We start from the raw sequence: 17,961 nt of genomic DNA, 5'->3' as shown, positions 1-17,961 counted from the left end.
CGTCCTGGGCCGTGCTAGACATTATGGCACAACTGTCTTTCTTACTTCATACCTACCTAGATAGGAGACAGTTTGGCCAGTCACCACTTACAGCGCAGAGCAGCAGCACATTCGGTTGACACTAGCAGCGAACCCCTAGGCAACAACCACAGCACTAGCATCAGAGCACCGTACCGCGTACCTCGGGGGCATCCCTCCGATACTGTTTTTGATGGCGGCAATCGTTGATGGAAGAGATGCCGACCATCTCTACGGATTAGTTACGGGTTGAAAGTATTGCGAGCAGCGTGGACTTAAGTATTGATGAGCAGGGGGCTGAGCACGATTTTATTGGTCGGCCTGTAGGTTGCACCAGGGACGAGCGAACCTCTTATGTAGCGATGAGCAACGATTGAGACACAAAAACACAATCGAAGCACAACCACTTCGATTCAGCGTCTAACCGATAATAAGCTGTGATCAGGCAATATTGGCCAGTCCTGTCAACCAGATTGTCCCCTCTTTCTCGATTAGGGCCTATCGCAACGCTTGGCCAGCGTCTCGCACTATGTCGCAATTGTCTCCGGGTGCCTCGGGGTCGCCTCTCATTGGACGCGCGATGCTTAGGAATCAAAGCGGCCCGTGTTTCGTGTTCCTCGTACTCGGTCTTGTTGGTTAGGAGGTGTATGTACGTAGGCATCGATGACATCAGCTGATCGCAACCGCCGCCGCATCCGTCGACCAGCCATTTAACCAACCTCAAACGTATTTCACTCATGGACACCCTCGTCTTCTACTATTAACAGTAAATCGGGGTATTAGAGCCAAGATGCGATCCATCTCAATTCTTCCCTTTGTGGCCATTGCCACGGCCCTTGTGCTCCCTGACATTCAAGTCTTCGAACAGCTGAGCTTGGATGGAGAACGGAACGAGGAGCGTGTCGAGTTTGTTCCTGCCAAATTCGTCCATTCCGATAGCGGGACTGTCTTGGATGAGGAGGAGAGCAGCGACGCCGCTGACTGGGCCCAAGATGGCGGCCATGGCCATCACCCTCACGGGCCGTTCGACCTGACCATCTATCAGCTGCTCTCGCTCAGCAATCGCACGACCAAGTTCCTCGAGCTTGTCAACGAGCACGACAGCATCATCAAGCTGCTCAACAGCACCAAGGCCAACTACACGCTGTTTGTGCCCACCAACGACGCCTTCGAGCACGCGCCCCACCACGGCGACAAGAAGCCGAGCAAGGAGTTCATCGAGAGCCTGCTGAAGTACCACATCGGCGTGGGCGCCTACCCGACGAGCAGGCTGCGGTGGGCCTTCACCATCCCGACAGCCCTGGACGAGAGCCTCCTGGACGACCAGCCGCAGCGTCTACGAGTGCGGACGGGCATCATCGGGCCCACGCAGCTCAACTTCATCACCCACGTCGTGGGCGGCAACGTGGCGGTGCGCAACGGCGTCGTGCACGCCATCAACCGCCCGCTCCTCCCGCCGGTCTTTGTCGGCCGCGAGCTCTCCCTGTTCCCGGCCCGCTTCTCGACCCTGCTGCTGGCCTACGAGAAGACCAACTTTGTCGACTTCATCCACCACGTCACGCTGCGCGGCTCCACCGTCTTCGCCCCGGACAACGACGCCTTCCGCCGCCTGGGGCCGCGCGCAAACGCTTTCCTCTTCAACACGGAGCGCGGCCGCGGCTACCTGCGCGCCCTGCTCAAGTACCAGATCGTCGCCAACGCGACGCTATACTCGGACGCGCTGTACCGCGCGGACGGGGTCGCGGAGGCGATCGAGGCCGACGAGGTGCCTGCCGAGGAGGACGATGTGGTGGACCAGATCCTCGAGGGCCGCCGGTACCACGTCGACCTGCCGACGTTGCTGGGCGATACCTCGGTGTCGGTGGACGTCACGCGCCTCGGTAGGTGGTTCTCGAGGATCGTGGTGAACGGGCGGGTGCGCGTGAGCGTGCACGACGCGGTCGCCAAGAACGGCGTCATCCAGGTCGTCAGCGGGGTGCCTATCCCGCCGCACAAGCACCACGGGGCTTGGGACCAGAGGATGGGGCCTATCGAGGTCGACGATCTGATTGAGAGGCTGGAGGATTACGTCGAAGAGGAGGACTCCCGGGAGGAGTCGTGGGATGACTTGTGAAAGGGGGAGCCCTACAGTTATACCACATCCGCGCAATTATAGGTGATACTATCGATGTGAAATATGAACTGAAGGTCTGTCGACTGCCTATATATTGCGCTAAAAGTCATTACAAGGGGGGGGGGGGTTAATCTGGTACTACGATTACGACTGCTAAGATTAAGGCTGCGACCATGTAGACATGGTAAATAGGACACTCATTAGATCCCAAGAGCAAGCGTGGCTACGAACTTGTGAGACCTGAAAACATGCATCTGAGCTCGTCGTCATCGCGACCGGAAGGGACGAGTGCAAAAGCTGGGCAATGCAACGTGTGTTCCCACGGCAGCTCCAAGTCTCAGAACCTCGTACGTCTTTGACAATCCTGCTGCACGCAACGTCGCAGCCAATAGGTGTAGTATGTCAGCTTACACGGAAGACTCCAATATTAGAACCGTCCCATAGATGCATGACAAAGCTAAAGTCAATATCGAGCCGATTCTGGGTTGAGCAGGAGAGGCACTCGGCCGATGTGTCGACTTATGTCGAGAAACTCCTTTCCGTTGCAGGAGTCCGGCCCCGAGAGCTACCTAGGTATTCATGCCCGTTGTCCTGCTGGAAACATGCAGCCGATCAACGAAACTTACATGGCATAATAGGGTCGGTCTCCGGAGTCCGGCGGTCGACCTCTATAAGTCGGTGGGCGTATCTCGCGGACCCCCAGATTCACCAGCACGCCCCGATAGATGCAGATAACCTTCCTAAACTTAGGCAAGTAGAACCAACCCATACGTAATCTATATTTACCTGGCACCCCGGGGGACTGCCACGTCCCCCGCGCATAGCTTAACAGCATCTGCATCCACATACGCGGGGAGCTGCAACATTGAATGGGTGATCACCGAGAAGTCACTCTGAGATTGTGACATGTAGCTACTTGAAGATACAAGATCAAGACGAGAATACTTCGCAAAGGAGGAAATGCTAGATCCCGGTGGATATGCTAAACCCCTATTCAGCGAGGAAGGTGTTTCGGTGACAATCACTGACCACCGAGAGATTGAACCGCCCAGTCTACCTACCTAAGGCGTCCCCAAGACGAGAGCAATGGACAAGGCTCGCGCAATTAGCAAGAAAAAGCAATGGCTGCCCCAAAAGGCTCGAAATACATCGCTGTACAAGTTTCTACATAAACTCAAGACACCCCAAAGTTGGGCATCGCAAACTACCTGGATTAGATACATCTACGTCGCCCCCAGAGCCTGCAACGCCCTCCGCAACTCCCCCACAGCCGTGCCGACGTCCTCAAAGTTCAGCGCCGAGATGGCCCACTTGGCGTGTTTCTGCGCCAGGACCATGGCCGCCTCGTCGGCGACGAGATTTCCACCAGCCTGAGCTGCACGGGGCGCCGGTGCCGCCGCGCTGTGGGCGGTGGGCGCCATGGCCATGTAACTCGGGTTGACGGGCTGGTTGAACGGGGCCGGGGCGACGGCGGGTGCTGGGGAGGTGTTGGTCGCAAAGGTGGGCGGGGCGGTCGATTGGGGCGGGGCGAGCGTGTGTTGGTCCTGTGGCGGAGGCGGAGGTGAGTGCGAGCGTGGAGGGTTCTGTGTCCAGGTTTGTGGTGGTGTTCTGGTGCCTGCGCTTGTGGGTGGTGGGTAGGTGTCGGGGTCGTGTGCGGGAGGGGATATAGGCGATGGCGGTATGGATTGCGAGTCAAAATATCCAGGCTGCGCTGGAGGCCTCTGCCCAATCTCCGTCGGTACCCCTGGTAAGGTCAGCTCCCCGGAGGAGCCCGGGCGACTAGCTGATACCGGAGTATGTGGCAGTGAGACGCCAGCCGCGTCCCTCACCAAGTCGGCATCGGGTGCATCCTCCACTGTGACCGGCTGAGGCGATATCCCTGGCGGAGGACTGTTAAACAACCTTGCCTCTGGGTCGTTTGGGTCCAGTTCGGGGTGTGATGGCTCCTCTTGCTTTGGGTTCGATTCGTTCGGGTCCCTTCCTTCCTTGATTGCCTTGGCTATCCGTGCTGCATTCCACTTTGCGTACTTGATCTTTTGCTGTGTCTCCTCGTCGGGAGCACCCCAGATATTGACGAGATGGAAGAATGTCGCCGCAGCATCGAACGTGGTTGCTGTTTGCCTGGAGGTGTGCCTGTTAGTAAGGCCAGGCCTAACCAGGAGGAGAGGCAGAGCTTGGAGCTTACTGGGTGACCCTATTTGCCTTTACTACTCGCTCTGCTCGGTCAAGAGTCTCCTGCGCAAACTGCTCAATGTATGCCTGACCGGCTACATCATCGACGATCGCATCCTCGTTCGCATATTCGGATTTGGTCTGTGGTTCACATCGTCAGCACTTGGGATCTGTCAGACACCTTACACGAGGGGCGGGCATGCCTGTTCTAGTTTGTCCATCAAATTCATCGTGTATGTCAGCACTTCCTCGCTGGTGGAGTGTAGCTGTTTGGCAAGGACTTGGTTGACAACCCAGTATTCGCCTAGACCTCTTAGGAACCGAACTGATCGCCTAAGCAAAGCTAGAACGAGGATTGTATACATACACCAATAAGCAACGATGGGCTTGACCGTTTGGAGTTGCGCAGCCTTGGCTGCGCACTTGAAGATGGTCACATCTGCCTGCCTCAGGGCTGCGGGAATATCATCCGCCATCTTGGGGATACGTTGCACTGCGAAGAAGAAGGAGGTAGCTGTGTAAGGAAGAGAAATATAGAGTCCGGTACCGTTGTCGTCTTGGACTGTTGAAACGCACTTCTAGGCAACCTCCAAGCCCGATGATGTCTTCGAGGAGGAAGTGGGTCTTGGTGCAAATACAGTGGGGGATGGGAATGAGGGGGGAGCTTGAGCCACATTGTGGCTTAAGCTTACTGGTGGAATTGTCTGGATCATGAGGGGCGCCAGGGAAAGGTGTTCTTTTGCCAAATAGAGAAAGATGCCAGCTAAATGTTTCTGCCTTTGTGCCACCAACACACCTCCATAAAGCAGGACAGCTGCTAAACATCACTCGCCCCGATGATATAGGTAGCGTTTGCTCCTAGTTCTCAGGACATTTTCTCTTCATCTCTTCTTCAACCTCTCTCAGAGCAACTCTATCTACGTCGTCAACTACCCCACAATAGCTCTGGGATCTCCACTGAGCCAAGTCACCCATCATGCACCACCCCACACTCTGCGCCGTTGCAGTCGCTCTCCTGTCTGCCATTCCGGGTACGCAGGCCAGCCTTTACAGTAAACAGTCGCCCGTCTTGCAGGTGGGACAAAAGGACTATGACCGACTGATTGCGAAGAGCAACCAAACCTCTGTAAGTCCCACTCCGCGCCCCTTCTTGGGGCACTCCCCCCTTCCTGAACCTGCACGATCCAGCAGCTGACTCTGCGTCGTCGTCTAGATCGTCGAGTTCTACGCCCCTTGGTGCGGTCACTGCAAGAACCTGCAGCCCGCTTATGAGAAAGCTGCCAAGAACCTCGACGGGCTGGCCAAGGTTGCCGCTGTGAATTGCGATGATGACGCGAATAAACAGTTCTGCGGGTCAATGGGTGTTAAGGGCTTCCCGACCCTGAAGATTGTGCGGCCACGGAAGGGAGGGGGAAAGCCCACGGTTGAGGACTACAACGGCGCACGTACGGCCACGGGGATTGTCGAAGCAGTGGTGGACCGGATCAACAACCACGTCCAGAAGGTTACCGACAAGGACCTCGACAAGTTCCTGAGCGAGAAGAACGAGTCGCCCAAGGCGATTCTGTTCACTGACAAGGGCACCACGAGTGCCCTTATGAAGAGCATTGCCATCGATTTCCTGGATGTCATCACTGTCGGCCAGGTTCGGGACAAGGAGACCAAGGCGGTCGAGACCTTTGGGATTGAGAAATTCCCGACCCTGGTTCTTCTCCCCGGAGGCGACAAGGAAGCAGTCGTCTACGACGGAGAGCTCAAGAAGCCAGCTATTGTCAAGTTCCTATCCCAAGCCGGCGAGCCAAACCCAGACCCCGCCCCGGTTACTGCGAAGCCCAAGAAGAAGAAGTCCTCGCCTCCGAAGTCCGAGACGGCTACTTCAGAGGAACCGGCTGCTCCATCGGAGTCGGCCCAAACCCAGCAAGCACCAGTGATCGTTGACTCGGTGACGCCGATTCCCGCCATCAACACAGCCGAGAAACTGGTCAAGGAGTGTTTGAGCGAGAAGTCTTCCACCTGTGTCCTCGCCTTCGTCCCCTCGACCCACGGCGAGGGTGCAAAGGAGGCGCTCGATAGCCTGAGCACCCTCGCACACAGGTACACCCAGGGCAAGCATAAGCTATTCCCCATATACGAGGTAGCGAAAGAGAACGAGGCCGCGGCCAGTCTCATCTCATCGCTCGAACTATCTGGCGAGGTTGAGCTTGTCGCCATCAATGCGCGCCGAGGTTGGTGGAGGCGTTTTGAGGGTCCCGACTTCAGCCACGAGAGCGTTGCGAGCTGGATTGACGCGATCCGCATGAGCGAGGGTGCTAAGAACAAGCTGCCAGAAGGTGTCATCGGCATGGCTTTTGAGGAATCCAAGGCTGAACCCGCACCCGAGGCAAGTGCAGAAGCGGCTAGTGACACAACAGAGTCAAATGCTACCGAAGAGCCTGAGACTGTTACGCCTGAGCCAAGCGAGAGCAGCGACACCTCAGAGTCCACCGAGACTAAACCTACTGATCCCACCGCAGAGCCAGAGACCGCTGCTGAGGAGGATGCAGCCCAGCAGCCCATCAAGCACGAGGAACTGTAATTTCAAAGCCTCCATGTTGAAATGTATGTTACTTTCAACGCACAATCCTCTGTAGTATTTTGCAAGTTTAGCACATAGTATTGCCTTTAGTCAAGTGTTGAGGGAAAGGTGGGAAATGAATAATAAAATAAAAATAAAGAAGACAAGTTTGAGTTAGACTCGAACTCTCTTCCTCCTCAGTTGGTACTTTTGATTACTTTTTGATCTCTTAGGTCTGTCTCAGTTTTCCCTAGTTGCCCTCTGTGTGTCCCCCTGTGTCCCACTCCCCCCGGCCGTTGCGCCTATTCAGGTCCAGCCTGCGGTCTTTCGTGCCGCAGCTACTGCACCCCCTGCCTTTCGGCTGTAGGTATTTATTTGCGAGCGCCGTCACCTCGTTCCCTCTTATATGGTGTCTTGGGACATGCAAAGCCTCCCTCGAACGAGACCTGAGGTAGGGCCGTATCTGAGAGCCTCGGTGCGTTTGGTATAGGTTTTGCTTACTCGCACCCTTACCAACTTGACCACCGACGTCTTACCACGTTGACTGCCACTCAAGTAAACGGACCTATATATCTTGACCGCATGCTTGCCACCGTTGAGTTCCTAGCCCTTTGTCAGCAAAAGAACGGAGCAACACACACAGCACCCGGAGCAACACAACGACACAAACAATACTGCAGAAATCAAAATCGATTCTCACCTCGACTGGGTATCATATTTGTAGGCGCCGACGACATAATCTCCCTTTAGACCATCCTCCGTTTCCACGCCTCAAATTTTCTCAAAGCACAAAACCACCACAAATCCCCAGAGACCCAAGCCCTCATCTTAATCGACCTCCATCCCAACCCCAGTCCCCTTCTCCACCGCCCCCTCCATAATCATCCGCCGGCCCTTCTCCCTCACAACGCGATCCAGTATGGTGCGGACCTGCTTGCACCCGTCGACAGCAACGGCAAGCATGCCCTCGAGGCGCCCGACCTGGACGCGGCTCTCGCACACGAGGACGGCGACGCGGTCCGTCTCGCCGAGGGTGGCGACCGTCAGGCACGGCAGCTCCTGCTCCTCCTGGTGGTTGAGGTCGAGCAGCGGGTCGGCGGCCTCGTCGCCCGCGGCGTGCGTCGACGTGCTCCCCGCCGTGCAGGCCGCGATGTAGTCGGTCATGGGGATGCCGGCGTCGACGCAGGCGAGCGTCGCGGCGTTGATCAGCGCGGCGAGCAGGGAGCCGTCCTGCGAGAGGACGTGTAGGGAGATGGCGATTGTGCTGTGCGGGAAGAGGTGCGTGTGCAGAGAGGCGGAGAGGGCGGAGGATATGGTGGATTGGAGCTCGAGGATGCGCCTGGAGGGTGGGAAGAGTGTATGTAAGTAAGGGAGGTCATCGGTCTGGGGGGGTAGAGCATAAAGGGTAGGTAGGTCGGTAGGTAGGTATACTTACTTGTCATTCCTGCCCCTCTTCTTCCGGTCCACGGAGCTGAACCCCGCTACAACCACGCTCACCACCACCTCGGCATCCTTGGACGTACCTCCTCCGGCTCCGGCTCCGCCACCCCGCCGCAGCCCTCCTTCGGTGGGACCCGTCACCACGCACATGACCTTGGTGTGGCCCATCTCGAGGTAGCTGGATCCGTCGGCTGCCGCCTGAGTCCTAATCTGGGCGTGCAGCCGGCGGAGCTCGTTCCAGCGCCGGCCGTCGACGCGGAGCAGCCCGAGGCTGTACGCCGAAGTGTCGAGGGGCATCTTCGTCGGTCTATGCGTTACGATTGGCCGGATTGGGTGTTTTCAGCCGCTGGTTGATAGGCCACCGTCTCGCGTCTCGTTCTTTTGTGCTGTTTTGGTTGTGGGCGTAAATGAGTAGTGGCGTTTTTTCCCTTAGCTTTTGCCCCGCGACTAGCACCCGCCAGCACGTGCCATGTACGGAAGTACTCCGTACCAACCGGCGACGGGACCAACCTGCACCCACTTGGATACTCCCGGTCTGTGGCTTGCTCTGAAACTCACCAGCGCCGGCCGCAAAAAAAAAAACGCTTCGCGCCGGATCCAAAAACCAGCTGGAGCACCGTCTCGATTGGCTATGAGGACTCGGGGCGGGTCGGAGCGATTTTCGTGCGACAGACTGGCGGGTTTGCTACGAGTCATGCGCCTTGGGGGAAGCGGCTATTATAACAAGAGTACTGCCTCACCAAGTAACAGTGTCTGGATACCCATGCACTATCTTCAGACACCTAGGTCACCTAGGTGTTCGGCTTCAGCTGCCAACGCACGATTCCTAAAACTGTCAAGTGTCGAGCTCCACACACCCCCAGGCGGCGCTATATTGGCTTTTGGTTCCTGATTCCTAGCCAAGTGGTCTGTGCACAGGGGGAAGACCCGACCCGCTGAAGAACGAGACGACGACTCTAAGTAGGTATCTACGTGTATTGTAATTGTCTGAGCCTACCACTGTACACATCCGTACTTACCTTTCATTAGGTGTCCAGATACTTGTAGGTATGCATCTGCAACCCAGTAAGTCGAGCGGGCAGCTCCCTACTGCCTTAATTCATCGCCGATGGCACCCAGTTCCTATCCACAGCTGCCCTTCTAATGTACCGGGCTGCAGTTGGGGACCTCCTTATCGGAGCCCCGCTACACTTCGAGAGCCCCGTTAGACGTAGGCTCTGGGGGGTGGAAGACGACAGAACTGCCGATCCATCGATGATCGGAATGCTGTCCGTCAACCTCCTCAGGGCTAGGGCCATTAGCCAGGCAAGACCTGCGGGCCAGAACCCACAAGAGATTCTAGAGCCTGCTTTTTTCTTCTTTTTTTTTTCTTGCTTCCCAGATTTTCGTTGGGTGCATAGGGTGTACCAGTCCGCTGCAGTTCATAGGGCAGTGACACGCAGCAAGTGTTGCGTGGCCATGATCCACAGAGCCCACGTTGAGAAACTGGGACGGTTCCTGAATCCTGATTGAACCAAGAAACAAAGCCACGAAACTAAGGCCCGGGATTGGGCAGCTCGGTGGAATAGCCAACCAATAAGAGGGCTGTGCCTGAATGTTGTTCCCTGGATGTGGGTGGCGCGGACCACTCTGCTGTCAAAGGGAGTCCCACCCGAAAGGCCGAGAACAAAGCTGGCCGGGCTGGGCACCTTTGTGTGCTTGGTTAGCGCCAATCGGTACATGGATACCTTGGCCTTTGTGCGCATTTAATTAAGGATCATTTCCCTCCTCGGCCAGGGCCACTTTGGCCCGTTTCTCATAACAAATACCTTCCTTCATCTCTCTGGGCGGTTCCTCTTTCTCAACCGACTTTCATTTTCTGCTTCCATCCTCTCATTTTTTGGCGATTCACCTGCAATTCCACTGCCGCTCCTTAACCCGTCGTGATACGCGACACAGTCAACCACATTTCCAAACTTGGAACAATAGATCTCGGGTTTGATACCCCCAGGAACCACCCCTTACGGACACTCTCCACCACCTCCACCTGGAATTTCAACCACCCAAAACGATACGGACCACCACCAGGAACGTTCGACGACTGAAACGAAACGAGACGACCTCTTGCCGATTGATATTAGACAAGATACCACCGCCATTTCAACAACACAAGGCACTGCAACTGCAACTTGATTAAGAAAAATGCAGCTTACGAACCTCGTTTGGCTTGCCGCCGCCCTCGGCGTGGCTGCCCACCCATCCGGCCATGCTCACCAGCACCGCTCCTTCCACGCGGCCAACGACAAGCGCGGGTTGGCCTTCTACAAGGCCGAGCACAGGCACCCTGTGAAGGTCGCAGCACCAGCCTCCACCACCGCCCCGCCCCCAGTTTCGACTCCGTCGCATTCTTCAAGCTACGCTGCCGCCGCGAGCTCCCTCAGCGACGCATCTGTCAGCGACTCATCCGCCTCAGCCTACAAGCCGTTCTGCAATGGCCTGACGAGCAAGAGAGCGACCGCCGCCGAGATTGCCTACACGGGCAACACCGGTGTCGCTGGCCAGTGGGGATGCAACATCATGCTCGTGGACCAGAGCGTCGCCGACAAGTACAAGTACACCAGCGTGTACACCAACCGCGGCTCCCAGAGCCACCAGGTCACCTGCTTCAACAAGATCGGGCCCGAGGGTCTGATCAACGGTTTCTTCGGCTTCAGCGCCGTCACGTTCAACCTCGCGCCCGGCGAGCAGCAGGTCGTCGCCTTCGACTCCAACACCCAGGGCGCCTGCGCCTTCCACGCCGGCAGCCTCCCCAAGACCAACTACGGCGAGTGGGCCGGCTCATGGGTCGAGTTCGACTTTGAGAACACGAGCAACGGTGGCTGGTCGGGCGCCGACTGCTCCTCGCTCGTCGCCCAGGCCGCTGGTCTGGACGTCCCCGGCTGCCAGGTCTGCTCCTCCGGCACCTGCTCTACCATCTACCCCGGCGGCCGTGCCGACAACGCCTACATCAAGGGCATGGAGGCTGACGACGGTGTCGGCCTCAACATTGCCCCCGGCACTGCGCGCCTCTCCGTCACCGTCGGATTCTCCGGTTAGACTCTTATCACGGGGCGCACTTGGTCTTACTTTCTCCCCCGATGGGGCTTCTCATGATCGACGGCGCCGTTGCACAAACAGGCACCCGATAGGGATATTTTTTGGTGTTTTTTATTATTCTTTGTTTCTCGGTTTCCCTGGAACAATAGGCAGTCTGGGCTCGGCCAGACGGCCCCCTTTCGAAAATTTGGGAAGCCTGGTTTTCATTTGGGCAAGGAGGATTTTGTCATGTTGGGATACCCACCCCCCGGCATCTACGAGCCCCCCAAATCTAGTTTCGCGCAGTTAATCGAATGCCACTCGTTTCTGTTCAGAAAAGGAAAAGTCATTCGTTCGCACAAATCACAGCCTTGCTGTGCCTTAAACACTGCCGCTTCCTCTGGGGGCAGCGCAGGGCATGTGCGATATGTGCCGTCTTGGAAAACGTGAACGTGTATCCCCTATTTAGGCAGTATGGCTTCCCGGATCTTGCGCCCGACAATTCCTCCTTTCTTGTTTCTCACTTCCATCCAACCGTGATTGTGTGCCGTGTGGCTGGGTGGGGCCTGGGGTTTAACAGACGCTCTTAAGGAGACGCGGGATGAGATGGGATGATGATCATCTGGCTGATCAGAGCCGACAGACTGGATCGGCAGAAGGTTTGGGAACCTGGCACATGAGATTTAAGCCTTTATTATTAATTAGGCGTGCCTTGTTTTGCATGACCAGAGAAGCATCTTTGTTTGTTTACTTTCGGGCACAACTCGTGCGAGCCAGCTGCGACGGGGGGACTGGGTTCGACCATGCTCCTCTGCCCTTTTACGTTTCACCCGTGTGGCTCGCTGTGCTTGTCCTCCCCTGCTTTCCGTCTGTTGTGGTCTGTTGGAAAGGCTTGGGATGACTTAAGCTTATTCCCACTTCTGTTCTGTTGAGCATGTGAACGGCCCAACCTCGCTGGGAAGGGGCTCTTGAATGGGGGCTGGGTTTCGATACATCATCGCCGATGCCTGCGGCAGGCCGGCAATGCAAGGGCAGGATGAGACCGGGGGGCTTGGGCAAGAAGCGTCTGGTGCTGTGGAAAGGGATGCACGACATTACGTATATGCCACGAGGCGCCCGCACCATTTCATATGGGTTGCTATGGAATTCCGGCTGCACTGTCTCACCAGGTGCCACTGCATGAAATGGGGAAACGCAGGTGATCCGCTCCCGCCATCGTAGGTGGGAGGCATTCCATGCCACTGGGCAACACAAGCTGCACATATTCTCGCCAATCTTTGGGGCTGGTGTCTGAGATCTCAGCCAACAACCACACCTAGATTCGTAGGTCAGCTGTCTGGGAGCATGACGTGGCGTGGCTTGGTAACTGCTCTCACGCCAAGACTCGTTGTCTCTCGTGTATCGAGTGGTATGCCTGACGTGTTCTAGGGACACCACGAGCTACATAGTAGAGGTAGGTAGTGAGTGACTCTAAAGCGTATGTTTCCAGATGCAGTGCCCGTCCTCGTTCACCGAGGGACCTCGTACTCCCTCGGGCCCTCTGTACAATAGAGAACGACAACCGAATCCTGATCAAGACCCAGCTCCTCCCGCTTCTCCCCCACCACCCGTCTCAGCGCAACCAGCGTAGCCGCTCCACACGGCCCAACCTCGACCCCAAGCCCCTCCAGCTCCTTCACAGCCTCGTGAGCCTCTGCATCAGACACGGCGACACTAGCATCCACCCCGCGCTCCAGCACCGGCCACGCAGTCGTCGAGATAGTCCCGCAGTTAAGCCCGCACATGATGGTATCCCCCGTCGGGGCCGCGACGACGCACCCGGCCTCCAGCGCCGCCCTCAGCGATGCCGCCGTCGTCGGCTCAACAGCCACGACCCTCGCGGTAGCACCGCCGGGCCGAGCCGCGGCCTTGAAGTGCTGCGTCACGGCCTGCGCGACCGACCCTGCGCCCACGGGGACGACCGCGTGCGTCGCGGGTTTCCCGCCCGTGTGCGCCAGCACCTGCGCGTCCGACTCGTCCAGCATCGTGCCGTAGCCCTCGACAACCCACTAGATACGCAGGATAGCATTAGCCCAGCCCCACCTGCAACGTCTCCCCAGGGGTTCCGCACCTGAGGCACATCCTCATACCCCTCAAACCCCACATCCATAACAAGCACCGACCCCTCCCGACAAGCGACCTCCCCCCTCGCCGCAGCAAGACTATCATCGTAGCTTCCCCCCTCCACAACAACGACCTCCACCCCTTCCCCCTCCCCCCGTATGGCCCGCCTCGTCGCCTCCGGCATGTGGCCCGGCACGAACACCGCGGCGGCGAGGCCCAGAGCGGCGGCCGAGCGCGCCACCGCGCGGCCCCAGTTGCCGGCCGTGCAGGCGACGATGCGGGTTGGCGGCGGGGTGGCGGAGGTGGCGGCGCGGTGGACGGCCCAGGAGGCGCCGAGGATCTTGAAGGACGGGAGGCCGAGGCGGCGGGACTCGTCCTTGGCGAGGACGTGGCCTAGGCCGAGGGCGCGGGCGGTGGCGGGGAGGGGGCGGAGGGGGGTTGGGGTGTAGTTTGGGAGGGACTGGTGGAAGGTTGTTGCGGGGGAGGGGGAGCCAGGGGACGGGGACGGGTGGTTGTTGGGTTGGGGGTGCCAGGTCCAGTCCCTGGCGGTGGGGTTGAGGTATATTTGGGGGGTCATCGTTTTTGGGGGCGGAGGGGGTTTGGTGGTGGTTGATGCTGTCCCCTGAAGTGCCCCTTTATCCTCTCTAGGAAAGAAGTGGTGGTCCAGCTTCGGGAGGGCTGACTTGTAAGAGTGGGGTTGCTTTCGGCATGCGGGGCAACCCTTTGCCAAGCATCTTGCTTCAACAGAAGGAATTACTGTCTAGGATACAGGGAGATCGGAGTAAAGATCTCCTAGCAAAGACCATTTACAGGTGCTGCCGAGAAGAACACTGGAGTTCCAAAAGTCGCCAACCAGAGAACATCCCGAGTCCATGACGTCCCTTCACGGAGAGGAAGTCGGAAATCAATAACCACATTAAAAGTCAGTACAGGAGGAAACTGTAGAAGAACTTACGTGGCCTGATAGACTGTCATCTCTCCAGATGTGCCCGATTCAAGTCTTGTCTCAACGAAAGTCGAAGAGGAAGACACCGTTCTGTGAAGAAAAAGCGGGATTGATCTATGAGCTCCCGCCTCTGATCTGGTAAAGCAAACCTAAAATACAGCCTGGTAATGTGTCCCCCCGAGACTCGATGGATATTTGAATAACGCCGTCGTGATCCCTCATAATTCCCTGCCCATTGCTGGCTTGCTACCTGCACGTATCGTGATGAGAAAGCAACAGTACCTGGTGAACGAAATAGGAAACCAAGTCTCGGCTAGTGCCGTGATAGGTACCAGTCCACCATCTTCGCATCATGCTAGCAAGGTTTAGCAGAAGTCAGCTGCTTCTGTTTCTGTCGCCAACGCTTCTTCAGACGCTGTGGTTGAAGTAGAGTGAGTCGAGGACAAATAAGTCGAGGAAGTAGGAAGAGAGGAAGAGAGGGTCAAATCAGAGCTAGCCGAAGCAGACTGAGTCGCCACGGCCTTGGTTGTCGGTGTGGTAACAAAGGTCAGCCCGACAGAGACGGGATTGGAAACGCTGCCCTGAGTGCTGCTCTGGGCGCTGCCCTGGGGAACCTCCGGAGCAGTGCCATTGGCGTCTCCCTCCTCAAAGCTCGGCGCTGGCGGGTTCTCACACGTTCCCTGAACACCGTATGTAGGCGGCTCTATGACTCGGCCGATCTTGCCTGGGTTGGGGATATTGATGATACCATCGGATTTGGTCAAACATTCGCCGTCGATATTGGCCAGGAACATGGCAGGAAGACCGTCGAAGAAAGTGCTGTCCTCAGTGCCGCCGGAGATTGAGATGGGAGCACAGTTCCTACAGAAGAGACCGAGTTAGCACATTGGGGAGTGACCTGGGGGTGGCATAGGGGCCTGTTCCGAAATCAAAGACAGTGGGGGGTTGAGGGAGCAAACATACATGTACATCTCACTGAAGCCAATGTTGCTGAACCAAGTCCAGGCAAAGGTAGCATTACCATTCTTCAGCTCCTTTGGGACCGGGATGTTGAACTGGCGCACACAGTCGTTGCCATAGTCGTTGCCGCAATGGGCTGAATCCTGCCGTTGGGCATACTGTGGCTGTGGTCCGAGAGATGGCACATTACCAGTACCTCCAGCATTTGCGTTGACAGGGCAGCCGCCGATGATGGTGTAGATGGTCTTCCACTTGGATTTTTCGGCTGGTGGAGGCCAGTCATAGGTGACGCCGAACTGGCAGGAACCTCCCCCATGCTGGGCACCACCAGTGAAGTTGACAAGCGTTGTTTCCCCGGCCGTGACGGGGGTGACCTGCTCGACATAATCATAGAGGCCCTGACAGGGGAATGGGATGTCTGCACCCAGCGGGTTAACCGAGACGAGCTTGCTCCCGTGGAGGAAGTTGAAGGGAACCGGCTTGTTCAGGACCATGTGGCCATGAACGGCTCCAAAAGTGATGGCAGCAATAGCTGCAGAAGAAAAAGACGACAAGAACATCATGAGCAGTATCAGGTTCTAATGATGAATAAGATGCCTCTAGACTGTATGAATAAAAACGAATTTCCTTGGGCTAAGGCTGGGGTCAAAGAAACTTCTGTGCGGCGACTGAGGATATCGCGAAAAATGGCGAAGGTTTTGGAATGATTTTGGAAGAGACAGGTCTAGGGATTTATAGAAAAGACTGCAGGATAAAACCAAGTGAAGCAGTCGAGGCCAGAGCGTCGATTCACTTAGTACTGCGCCTCCCTGTCAAGGTGTTGTGGTTCGATTCACTTTCGGCTCAGATTGCAAGGCAACAATCCTGAGTGATCGCAAGACCTGTCAACGAAGAGACTGGAAACTGGGCTAGCCTAGATGAAAATCACTGAATAGTTAGAAATTGACTGTGGCATACATACATGCCCCTATCTCTATTTGGGGACCTCAATAAGTGCAATCGCCGTCATGGGGTCAGAGAATGATGACAGAGTATCTTGATTGTAATTATGTCCCGCTAGGCAACACACTTAGTAAAGTAAAAGGATTCTAACATAGGAAATCCTGACCAGAGGAAGGAGGGAGGGTTCTCCACGATGGTTCATTCCTGTACCAAAAGAATCCCCTTTCCCACCTCACCACCCCCCCTTTCCTCTTTATACTCACCGCTAGAATTGGCGAGTTGATTGGGCATAGGTAGTCCTACTTACCTGGGGAAAAATTGGTTATCGAGTAGGTGGGTTGCCTCATGATGTCCCCTCAAGCCACTTCTTTTCGCTTCAGTCAGCTGTACGTCTGGCAGAGCCTCCAGACCAGCAACATACCTTCATCTTAAAAAACTCATTGGCAGAAACCTAACTAACCCAGGATTTAGTCCAGCCTGCGCAAAAGTATCAGCAGCACCGGGATACGCAGCCGTGAACGCCCACCAGAATCTACCATCCACGACGCTGGGGACGTCCGCCTCAGCTAGCGGCATCGCCCCCTCCTCGACGAACCCGCCGTCGATCAGCCGAAACAGCACCCAGAACATATCCTGCGCGATGGCGCGACGATCACACGCCGCCGCCCCATTCCCACCGGCCTCCGCCTCCGCGGCGCGCACATACCCCCTAGCCATGAGATCCAGCAGCGACGGCAGGGCCAGAACCCTCGTGCGGCGCGTGGCCACAGCGCGACCCATAGCACCATCGTAGACACCCGACGGGTGCACCGCTCGTAGGGCATCAAACCCGTCACTCAAGAACTTGATCCTGACGCGGCGGACGACGCCGTCGGAGGCGGTGGCTAGGCCGATTGTGTCGGGCCTGTCCGGGTACAGGACCATGCCGGCGGCGGCGGCCCAGGACCTGATTGCGGCGGCCGAGTGGGTCGGGCACACGACGCTGATGTGTGAGGGCGCGCGGCCGCCGAAGCCCCAGACGGCCATGGCGGCGAGGCCGCAGACCGCGTAGGGCGTGTGGCAGAGCGCTGCGTCGAGGGCGTCGAGGACCTCGGCTAGGACGGCGCGGGTCATGCGCTCCGTGGTTGGGGGCGCTGAGAGGCACTTGCTTCTGCGGTGCGTGGGGTCTGGTTGGGTGGATTGGGGGCGCTGGGGAGTAACTGCGTGGGAGAGAGAGCGTTGGGTTTCCGATGGTGGCTCCGAGGAAGGTCGGTGACGGTTAGATGGTGGCTGGGCAGTTGGCAAAGGTCTGGCCGGCAGACCTGGTCTAGCCTGGTTGCTTGTCTGTGTTTTAGTGCTCAAGAGATTGTCATTTCCCCCCTTGGGGGTCGACGAACTTTGGGTCTTGGTCATTTCCGAGGCGGTTCGTTGTTGAGAGTGTGGAGGGACTGCGGGCCGCTGCTTGCCTTCTTCGCCACGGGAGGACCTTGAAGGGTTGTTGGATGGCTTATTCCGTGAGGAAGTGGGTGCGCTTGCCTTGACAGGCACCGACTGCCTGGCAGACTGGCCCGAACGTCTTTGGGTTGCCATAGGTCGCGGCCTGGCAGTTGATCGTCGGTTGTGGGTATCATTATGTCTGGACTTGGTTGGGAGGCCGCAAAGCCATCTTATAAGAGAGCT

The 17,961-nt window shown here is 57.1% G+C and overlaps 7 protein-coding genes across 7 annotated transcripts; 3 read left to right on the top strand and 4 right to left on the bottom strand.

The window, feature by feature from the left end:
* Positions 1-682: 682 nt before the first annotated feature.
* Positions 683-2,478, top strand: QBC33DRAFT_550439 (putative fasciclin domain family protein). The gene is made up of 2 exons (XM_060429084.1): positions 683-2,205; positions 2,311-2,478. Exon 1 carries the CDS (start codon positions 809-811, stop codon positions 2,129-2,131), a length of 1,323 nt encoding a protein of 440 aa, XP_060279335.1. The 5' UTR covers positions 683-808; the 3' UTR covers positions 2,132-2,205; positions 2,311-2,478.
* Positions 2,479-2,895: 417 nt separating this feature from the next.
* QBC33DRAFT_550435 (vacuolar protein sorting-associated protein vts1) lies at positions 2,896-4,904 on the bottom strand. The gene is made up of 4 exons (XM_060429083.1): positions 4,671-4,904; positions 4,507-4,607; positions 4,317-4,444; positions 2,896-4,252 (listed from the first exon to the last, which is right to left on the bottom strand). The coding sequence occupies exons 1-4, from the start codon at positions 4,777-4,779 to the stop codon at positions 3,355-3,357; spliced, it is 1,236 nt and encodes a 411-aa protein (XP_060279334.1). The 5' UTR covers positions 4,780-4,904; the 3' UTR covers positions 2,896-3,354.
* A 150-nt stretch (positions 4,905-5,054) lies between these two features.
* On the top strand, positions 5,055-7,063 carry QBC33DRAFT_550433 (thioredoxin-domain-containing protein). Its single transcript, XM_060429082.1, has 2 exons — positions 5,055-5,429; positions 5,517-7,063. The coding sequence occupies exons 1-2, from the start codon at positions 5,280-5,282 to the stop codon at positions 6,876-6,878; spliced, it is 1,512 nt and encodes a 503-aa protein (XP_060279333.1). The 5' UTR covers positions 5,055-5,279; the 3' UTR covers positions 6,879-7,063.
* Positions 7,064-7,685: 622 nt separating this feature from the next.
* Positions 7,686-8,594, bottom strand: QBC33DRAFT_460113 (exoribonuclease family, domain 1-domain-containing protein; the record flags this gene model as incomplete). Its single annotated transcript, XM_060424963.1, has 2 exons — positions 7,686-8,196; positions 8,293-8,594. 2 exons carry the CDS (start codon positions 8,592-8,594, stop codon positions 7,686-7,688), a joined length of 813 nt encoding a protein of 270 aa, XP_060279332.1.
* A 1,670-nt stretch (positions 8,595-10,264) lies between these two features.
* On the top strand, positions 10,265-11,519 carry QBC33DRAFT_249818 (uncharacterized protein). The gene has a single exon (XM_060422989.1). The coding sequence runs from the start codon at positions 10,479-10,481 to the stop codon at positions 11,370-11,372; it is 894 nt and encodes a 297-aa protein (XP_060279331.1). The 5' UTR covers positions 10,265-10,478; the 3' UTR covers positions 11,373-11,519.
* A 1,072-nt stretch (positions 11,520-12,591) lies between these two features.
* On the bottom strand, positions 12,592-14,031 carry QBC33DRAFT_499875 (tryptophan synthase beta subunit-like PLP-dependent enzyme; the record flags this gene model as incomplete). Its single annotated transcript, XM_060425660.1, has 2 exons — positions 12,592-13,399; positions 13,462-14,031. 2 exons carry the CDS (start codon positions 14,029-14,031, stop codon positions 12,860-12,862), a joined length of 1,110 nt encoding a protein of 369 aa, XP_060279330.1. The 3' UTR covers positions 12,592-12,859.
* Positions 14,032-14,387: 356 nt separating this feature from the next.
* QBC33DRAFT_573633 (uncharacterized protein) lies at positions 14,388-17,415 on the bottom strand (the record flags this gene model as incomplete). Its single annotated transcript, XM_060430711.1, has 4 exons — positions 14,388-15,261; positions 15,364-15,938; positions 16,763-16,779; positions 16,839-17,415. 4 exons carry the CDS (start codon positions 17,413-17,415, stop codon positions 14,766-14,768), a joined length of 1,665 nt encoding a protein of 554 aa, XP_060279329.1. The 3' UTR covers positions 14,388-14,765.
* Between the last annotated feature and the right edge of the window lie 546 nt (positions 17,416-17,961).

This window comes from Phialemonium atrogriseum (genome assembly GCF_030411735.1).
Source record: "Phialemonium atrogriseum strain 8032-3 unplaced genomic scaffold QBC33scaffold_34, whole genome shotgun sequence".
In the NCBI taxonomy this organism is placed as follows: domain Eukaryota; kingdom Fungi; phylum Ascomycota; class Sordariomycetes; order Cephalothecales; family Cephalothecaceae; genus Phialemonium; species Phialemonium atrogriseum.
The sequence above is the reverse complement of the archived record's forward strand: the minus strand, read 5'-3'. Positions and strand labels throughout refer to the sequence as shown.